General features: G+C 50.2%; 1 protein-coding gene across 2 annotated transcripts; it reads left to right on the forward strand.

Annotated features, from left to right (window-relative positions):
* Positions 1-7,260, forward strand: ADIG (adipogenin). Of its 2 annotated transcripts, none has more exons than XR_010132233.1 (3): positions 1-210; positions 4,795-5,023; positions 6,898-7,045. XR_010132233.1 is itself a non-coding variant. In XM_004062141.5 (3 exons), the coding sequence occupies exons 1-3, from the start codon at positions 9-11 to the stop codon at positions 7,250-7,252; spliced, it is 672 nt and encodes a 223-aa protein (XP_004062189.3). In that variant the 5' UTR covers positions 5-8; the 3' UTR covers positions 7,253-7,260. The 2 variants fall into 2 exon arrangements, 1 of the variants encoding a protein (XP_004062189.3); XM_004062141.5 differs by having other exon boundaries at positions 5-210; positions 4,795-4,909; positions 6,898-7,260.
* The last annotated feature ends 1,518 nt before the right edge of the window (positions 7,261-8,778 follow it).

Raw genomic sequence — 8,778 nt, forward strand, 5'->3', positions numbered from 1 at the left:
AGCAGAGCATGGCCCAGCCTGCCAGGTCCCATGGGGCAGCCCTGCCAGCCCAGCCCAGGCTGGCCCAGCTTAGCCACACATGCGCCATGAAGTACCCTTTGATGCCGCTGGTGAACGACCTCACATTTTCTTTCCTGGTTTTCTGGTTCTGCCTCCCTGTGGGTTTGCTGTTGTTATTGATCATCTGGCTACGCTTCTTACTTAGCCAAGGTGAGCTTCTTACCCCGTCCAGGCAGGACCCTAATCCTGGATTTAGGCAGGGGGCCAAATAGGCCAGTGTGTCCTGAAACAACTGCAGAAGGGGCTTCCTTCAGTCATTTTAAGTGCTGGCTTAGATACAAGCAGTCAACTCTTAAGTGGAAAGGATTGGTTTGGTTGTTTAGGGTTTCTTAACCTAGAGTTCGAGAGTGAGTCCTAGAGTTTGAACCTAGAGTTCGAGAGTGATCTTTTGAACAAATCAGAGGTTATCCCTCCAGGCAGATGAACTTCCAGGTGCCCCTTTCAGCTGGGGCACAAGGCTCTGTGAGCAGAGCGTGGGCTGGATTTCAGCCCCGCTCACCCTCTCAATTGGGTGCTTTTGTGCAGTAAACAGCTTGCACGATGGGATACAGCAGCCTTAGGCATTTTTCAGGTACCTGCAGACCACTCACTGTTTCTGCCTAGAAACAGTGTTTCTGCCAGAAAGGATCTGGCTTCTTTGGGAGACAGGCTCATGGAAGCCAGCTGACATTCACCCTGACCTCAGCATGCCACCAAGAGGAGCAAGAGGTGGGACGAAACTGGCTGTGGAGGAAGCTGTGCGTGGCTGGATCAGGATATGGCCTGGCTGTGTGGCAGGAGTGGGACTTCTGCTCCTCTGGCATGTGTCTCCCTGAGCATCCCCTTCAGCAAGAGGTCTCTTCCTGCTGGGCACAGTGGCTCACACCTGTAGTCCCAGCACTTTGGGAAGCCAAGGTGGCCAGGTTGCTTGAGCCCAGGAGTTTGAGACCAGGCTAGGCAACGTCCCTACAAGGAATACAAAACTTAGCCAGGTGCGGTGGCATGCATCTGTGGTCCCAGCTACTCAGGAGGCTGAGGTGGGAGAATTGCTTGAGCCTGGGAGGTCGAGGCTGCAGTGAGCCGAGATCACACCACTGTATTCCAGCAGACAGAGTGAGACCCTGTGTCAAAAAAAGGCCTCTTCGTGGGGACCACTTGACCTCCTACCTCCTGCTGCTGAGTGCCATGACCTTTGGCAAGCTAGGCAGGGAGGGCGCAGCACATGCCACCAGCAATGGTCAGATGTTGTTGAGGCAGGGTAAGAAGTCCCTCCCCACACCCCTGCTAGCCCCATGATCTCAAATGTAGGGGCTTATAATTATGTAATTATTGGGAGTTCCTGGCAAGAACTTGGGATGTCCTTTTGTTTCTAGAAAGTGTTTATTTAAAGTATATTCTCCTCATAGTCCTAGGGTAGACCACAGCCCTCCCTGAGGGGCACGGTTTAGGCATTGGGCCCCACAGCTGGTGGGGAGTCAGCCTTGTTTGCATACTGGCGATAAAAGTTGTCTCTCTGGAGTCTGGAAGATATGAGTTCAGATTTCATCCTTTTTTTTATTTTTATTTTTTTGAAACAGAGTCTTACTCTTGTCAGCCAGGCTGGAGTGCAGTGGCACAATCTCGGCTCACTGCAACCTCTACCTCCTGGCTTCAAGCGATTCTCCTGCCTCAGCCTCCCAAGTAGCGGGGATTACAGGTGACTGCCATCACACCTGTCTAATTTTTGTATTTTTAGTAGAGATGGGGTTTCACCATGTTAGCCAGGCTGGTCTCGAACTCCTGAGCTCAGGTGATCCACCCGCCTCAGCCTCTCAAAGTGATGGGATTACAGGCGTGAGCCACAGCACCCAGCCTCATCCTTGCTTCTTAATAGTTCCTAATAATAGTGAACCTGTTTGGAACACTGACTATATACCAGACCTTGTGCTAAACACTGGACTTGCATAATCTTATTTAATCCTCATAATAACCCTGCTTAATAATACTTAATAATATCACAATTGGGGAAACTGAGGCTAGGAGAGGAGAAGCAACCTGTCCAAGGTCATACATCTGTGAACTACTTAAGAGAGCCAATTGTCTGCCTTCAAATCCTGACTCTGCCACCTACCAGCTGCGTGACTGTGGACACCTCTCTGAGCCTTGCTTTTCTCATCTACAAAATGGAGACAACACTAGTACCTGCCCCTTGGGGTTGTGACAGGCTCCAGTGGTCGATGCATATCGGGTACTTACAGGGCAGGGCACACAGTACACATACACACCTGGCACATCGTAGGTTCCTGTAGGCTGAGAAAATAGTCCAGCCAATGCTGGTTTTGTCAGTGTGGGAGGAAATGCAGGTGGTGTGGCTTTGGATGCCTTCTCCAGAGCGGAGACACATTTCTCCTACCACCCAGGCCAAGGCCTGCAGCGTGAATCTCCTCCAGCATTCACTCTGCTTGGAGGCCCAACTCCAAAACCATCCACAACCTACCCCACTCCAACCCCTCCGCAGACTTTCTCCTGAGAGGCTGTTTACTGGTGTCATGTGGCGTTTTGAAATAAGTCATTTGTTAATTTTGCAACGAAGAGAAACCGTCCTTAAAGTGAGGTGGGCATTCCTCCCTCAGGTTCTCCGTCTTCTAAAACTCCCGGTGTTATTGTGCGTGTTTTGCCCTTGTGCTGGGAACTGACCCAATGTCAGGGTTTGGGGGGCTAAGGGGTCGGGACACCCAGACCTGCAGTTTTCTATTCTGCTGCAGATCCCTTTATTGGAATCAGTTTGCCTGAAATCCAGTTTGAAAAGCAGACAGGAGTAGCTCTGCCGCCTCCTCCCCACCACCCCGCAACACTCCTGCTGGCTCCTCAGGGCAGTTTCAGGCCTCAGAATACAGAGGGTTAATTGTGGAATACCCGATAGGATGCACTTTCCCAAGTCGAAGGAGGAGCAAATGGGGAGGAAAGGAGAGCTGCCTGATGAAACTGGCACTGAGGCAAAAATGATAATGGGCAGCTCAACTCCTGCAGAAGCTGGTCAGTGGGGACAGTGCTACTGTCTGGCCATGACATGGCCATAAGGTGGAGGAAGCCACACACACCCTTCAAGGGGAAGATGCCCTGCTGCCGGCATTTTCCTTTTGCGATTTGAAAGGAGTTTGCAGAAGGATGAAGGGAAACCTCCAAAGAGATGGGTTTGGGGCTGAAACAGAAGAGTGGCACAACAACCCCTCATGGTGGGCCTTGGAGCAAGATGTTCAATTCAAAGCTGCCTTTAAATCCCCTGAGTCCAAACACACCCAATGGAACTGTGGAGTGCGGAGGCTGAATTTGCATCCAGTAGCACCACTCCCTGGCTGTGAGCCTGGACAAGTGATTTCACCATCCTCATCTGTAAAGTACAAAAAATACTAGTAATTGACTTCAGGAAGGTGTTAAGAGGATCAGATGAGAAAATGAATGTAACAACACTTTGCACATACTCTATGTTCAAGAAATACTCTCTCTAGTGAAGAACAGTCACTTCACGCCATCCTACTGACTTTTTTTTTTTTTTTTGAGAGGGAGTCTCGCTCTGTCACCAGGCTGGAGTGCAGTGGCGCGATCTCGGCTCACTGCAACCTCCGACTCCCTGGTTCAAGCGATTCTCCTGCCTCAACCTCCCGAGTAGCTGGGACTACAGGTGCGCACCACCACGCCCAGCTAATTTTTGTACTTTTAGTAGAGACGGCGTTTCGCCATGTTGGCCAGGATGGTCTCGATCTCTTGACCTCATGGTCACCCGCCTTGGCCTCCCAAAGTGCTGGGATTACAGGCGTGAGCCACTGTGCCCGGCCTCTACTGACTTTTAAGACATACTAACTGCCAACACTGTTGAAGGCCTGTGCTGAGTTTTACATGTCTGCCTTCGGTTAACCCTCATCCTAGAAGATGCTGATATTATGCCCATTGTACAAAAACCTTTGTTACTTCTCTGCAACTAGTGAAACAGTGCAAGAGTTTAGTAAGAATAATAATCTTCCCCATCCCTCTTTTTTCTCACCTTACCTCCCCAAGATGAGTCTGTTAGCAAACTCATTAACATGTGCAGGTTTTCAAAACAAATTGGGGAATGGTGCAGCATTTGCTTTTCAAAACAAAAAGATCCTACATTTCTTTTTAATTTGCTTATAATATACCATAGATATTCTGCAAGTCAGAAGATACAGGTACGATGCAAACATTTTAACAGCTTCATGACAAGCCATCAAACGGAGGGTCCGGGTCTCCATGTGGTGTGACTGTGCCACAGCTTAGTCACCCAGATCTCTCGTGATCTGTGGACGTGGACACAGTTTCCAGGTGTTTTATTGTTCGTGTGTGTGTGTTTCATCACAAAACAGTGCTACAGTGGAGATCATTGTGCCTTCGTACTCAGATGTTTGTTAATCAATGAACTAGTGGACAAATGCCTGGATGGGTCAATAACTGTGTCTCTTCACTGCCTCTTCCTGGACCATGTCCAGTACAGTATGTCATTTGGTCACCTCTGTGTCCTCCCCTCTAGATATGGCCATTTTCCAAGTCACAGGAGCAGCCTTCTTTCTTGGTCCCTGGTCACCCTTTAAGGCCCTGAAGTCTTCCTGAGGCCTCAAGGCTGGCTCATAGGATTCTGCCTTGGCCCTAGCCTCAGGCAAGGCTGCAGGGATACCCAGGCCTGGCAGGGGACTCCTTCATGGGTCAGGGGTAGGAGACAGGATGTGACCATCCAAGAGGTCTTGCCTCGTATCTCCACAGATTCAGAGGAAAATGACTCCAGTGTATGCTTGGATTGGGAGCCCTGGAGCAAAGGCCCAGCCGAGTTTTGCTGGAAGGGGACACTCCACGGCCAAGAGAAGGAGAGGCCCTGCTGGTGAGCCTGCTGTGCCAGGTCAGGCCCTTCCAGGGGCCAGGGGGAGCCTCAAGGCCCACCCAAAGCCTTGGGCAGCTGCTATGTGGGCAAGAGGCTGCCTCCACCATATTAGAGGTATGCTCCCTGGCCATGCTGGATGACGGGTTCTCTCCAGCATGTGAGAGCCTTCTGCTTCATTGTGGGGGAGGCCTGGTGTTGCCCTGTTAAAGGGCCAGCCCCCTGTGCCACAAGGAGCCTTTACAAAGGTCCCCTACCCTTTACCCTAGGGCCTCACCCCCCACCACTTTCCTGATGGTCTTTGGCCAGCTGTTCCCTCAGACATCTGCGTGGGGCACTCCCTCACCTCTGAGGGCTTGCTCTAATGTCACTTTTTCAGCAGAGTCCCACTGGCCACCCTGTTCGATATTGAAGCCCCCACCCCATCCTCCGCATTGTGCTGCTTACCCTGCTCTGCTTTCCTTTCACTGTAGTACTTACCGCCTTCTAACACGTTTGATCGTGGCTGCATCCAAAGCCCCAAAATACTGCCAGACACACGCTAGAGGCTCAATACATGTGTGTGGAAGGATGACATGATATTATTATTATTATTACAATGGCTGGTATCCTTGGGGGCTCAATAGGTACCAAGGCCTGTCTGAACCGTTCCCCTTCCACAAGCTTACTTGTGAAATCCTATGAAGAGGATATGATTCTCACCTCCATTTACAAATGAGAACATTTACAAATGAGGCACACACACACACTCTCATGTGAGGTGTCAGGGCAGTCAGATGCTGTACCCAAAGGCCCTTGCACCCATTGAATTCCTAGGAGACCTCAGCCATTCCAGTGGGGTTAGATGCCATCTCTATACCAATGGCCCCAAAATGTGTGTGTCTCATCTAATCTCCTCCCAAGCTTTATTATCTGTCTGCTTGACACCCTCTCATGCCTAGAATAGGAATCTTGATTCCCATTGTCACCCAGCCAAGCAAAACAGCACCCTGATCTTCTGCTAGCTTTTCTTCATCTCCATGAATAGCACCACTGTGGATTGATTCTGTTGCCCGAGTCACGAACCCGGGAGCCAGCCTCTCGCCTCTCTCTCCCAACTCTAATCTCCATCTCTCATGTGTCCGCCTTTCTCTGTCTCCTTGGCCACCATAGCCTGCCTTACTCTGAAGTTGGTTCATGCAGTGTGTTCACTAGCCCCCGACCCTGTCTGAGTGGAGGGAGGAGGTGGTGAAAAGGAGGGCCCCTCACTTAACCTCAGTTGTAATGATTTTTAGCCTTTTGGGTCCTACCTTGACCACTGAGGGCCCTTTTCCCAGGAAAACTCCTCCTATGCATGCCCTCAGAGATTTGTGTACGGGGCCAGCTCCACAGGTGTGTAACCTGCAGTCCCACAAGGTCCCAGGCTTGGTTTCATGCTTGGCTATTGCTGTCTTGAAATTCTTAATTTTTGAACAAGGGGCCCCACGTGTTAATTTGCTGTTGGGCCCTACAAATTATGTAGCTTGATCTGTTTTTATATAATTTGTGGCATGAGAAAAGATTTTCAGACCCTGCACAAGAACCCTATCCCATTTATGCATAGCCCTTCCCACCCCCATCACTTACCCACCTCTTTCTTTCTTTTTTCCCTTTTTTTTTTTTTTTTTGAGACGGAGTCTTTCTCTGTTCCCCAGGCTGGAGTGCAGTAGCGCAATCTCAGTTTACTGCAACTTCTTCCTCCCCAGTTCAAGCAATTCTCCTGTCTTATCCTCCCGAGTAGCTGGGATTACAGGCACATGCCATCACGCCCGGCTAATTTTTCTATTTGTAGTAGAGACAAGGTTTCACCGTATTGGTCAGGCTGGTCTTGAACTCCTGACCTTAGATGATCCACCTGCCTCGGCTTCCCAAAGTGCTGGGATTACAGGCATGAGCCACCACGTCTGGCCTTACCCACCTCTTTTTTTTCATCCCAATGGCATCCCTAGTCCCATCCTTCCTTTTGTTTCTAGTTTGGTTTTCCTGGAGTCAGCAGGGCAGTGGCAATGGCAGAAGTGGATGGGAGAGACTTGCCAGGGAGGCAAGAGGACTTTGGCAACTGTGGTGCCTCCCTGGAACCCCCAACTCATCTCTTCTTCAGACCGACATGTGAAAGCCTCCAGAGGACCCAGCCCTTCTCCAGCATCACAGATGACCTCCAGCCCTGCAGGGAGCCGCTCAAGTCTGGGAGGGCATGGGAGCAGTGAGCAGGCCCATGGGGAGAAATTGGCCAATTTAATTCAGAGGGGTCTTAAAGCAGGGCTGGGCCAGAGGGTGTGGGTCCATATTAAAGAAGCAAGGGTCTTCCCATGCCCGGGGGACCCCTGACAAACCTACCAGGCCTGACCAAGTCATTCATTCAACCAGCGTAGGTCCGAGACTCAGCCCTGGCCCTGATTCAAGCCATCTAGGACCTTCTTGGGAATGCCCAACCCTCTTCCATCTGTTCAACGGGGATGGGGGGCTTGCTCTGAACTTCCATTCTCTGATTTCAAATTCGCTCCTTGATTGGACTTCAGGCTGATCTTAATAACAAATATTTGATAAATAGCTGCAGAGTGTCTACCAAGTGCCTAGTTTGGTAGGAGTAGGAATAGCTATAGGAGTAGCTCAACATGTGGTGAGTGCTTACTACACATCAGGCACTTTTCTATGTGCTTTATACATACGATTGCTGGCCGAGCACGGTGGCTCACACTTGTAATCCCAGTACTTTGGGAGGCCAAGGCGGGTGGATCACTGGAGGTCAGGAATTCAAAACCAGCCTGGCCAACATGACAAAAACCCCATCTCTACTAAAAATACAAAAATTAGCCAGGTGTGATGGCTCACGTAGTCCCAGCTACTCGGGAGACTGAGGCACAAGAATCGCTTGAACCAGGGAGGTGAAGGTTGCAGTGAGCTGAGATCGTGCCACTGCACTCCAGCCTGGGCAACAGAGTGAGACTTGGTCTCAAAGAAACAAAAACAAAAACAAATACATACGATTGCTTTTAGCCCTTGTAAGAATTCTGCAAGGTAGGTTGGTTACCTCTGTTTTACACATGGGGAAACAGGCACAGAGCAGTTAGTAAGTTGCTCAGAGTCACACTGGGAGAGTTGGCATTTGAACCCAGGTTCCATGACTCCAGAACCAGGTCCCACTCCACTGTGCCAGTTCTTCCCCAGGTGGGGTGCTGGGGGAGGTATGGTGAGAGGCGTAAGTTTCCAGAGGCTGCAGGATGATGGGGGTGGGGGGATAAAGGGACAGGCCCTCCAAGGTACCAACTGGGCATCATCTTTATCCCTTCTTTCTCTCTCACTCTACACCCCACCAGCCACCACGACTTCTAAATGTCCAAAGGAGAGAGAATTGAGCCTGAAATCTTAGCTTGTCTCCTGGTCTTTGGTCTCCTGGCCTTGGTCTCTGCTCTTTCTGCCCTGTTGGAGTGATCCACCCAAAGCACAAATTGGGACATGTCCCTTCCCGGCTTCACGTCTTCCATGCTTTCCATTGTCCGTGGGCTAAAGTCTGAGCTCCTCGTCAGGTGCAGAAAGCCACCTTTTGGGATTTGAGCCCCACTGAATTTGCTGGATGAGGTTTCTATTCTTACCCACAGGCTACAATGAACACTCTTGAACCTAAATCCTTGCTCACAAATGTGCTTCTATCCAGAGAACATTCTGAAAGGAGAAATTGTTGAATATAAGACATGCATTTACATTTTGCAGAAACTAAGTTGCCCGACCAAAAAGTGGCCCCAAGGGTATCTTAGAAGTACCTGTTTCCCCAGTCCTTTGCCCTGCTGTGCAATCCCAACATGCTCTCTTACATACAGACACACACACGCATTATCACACACTCACACACACCC

This window comes from Gorilla gorilla, chromosome 21, assembly GCF_029281585.2.
Source record: "Gorilla gorilla gorilla isolate KB3781 chromosome 21, NHGRI_mGorGor1-v2.1_pri, whole genome shotgun sequence".
NCBI classification, from domain to species: domain Eukaryota; kingdom Metazoa; phylum Chordata; class Mammalia; order Primates; family Hominidae; genus Gorilla; species Gorilla gorilla.

Bases quoted from the DNA above. Each gene is read 5' to 3' on its own strand.
- ADIG (XM_004062141.5), top strand. From the start codon at position 9: ATGGCCCAGCCTGCCAGGTCCCATGGGGCAGCCCTGCCAGCCCAGCCC. The intron at 211-4,794 runs GTGAGCTTCTTA...GTATCTCCACAG, and splicing joins ACGCTTCTTACTTAGCCAAG to ATTCAGAGGAAAATGACTCC. The intron at 4,910-6,897 runs GTGAGCCTGCTG...TTTTGTTTCTAG, and splicing joins GAGAAGGAGAGGCCCTGCTG to TTTGGTTTTCCTGGAGTCAG.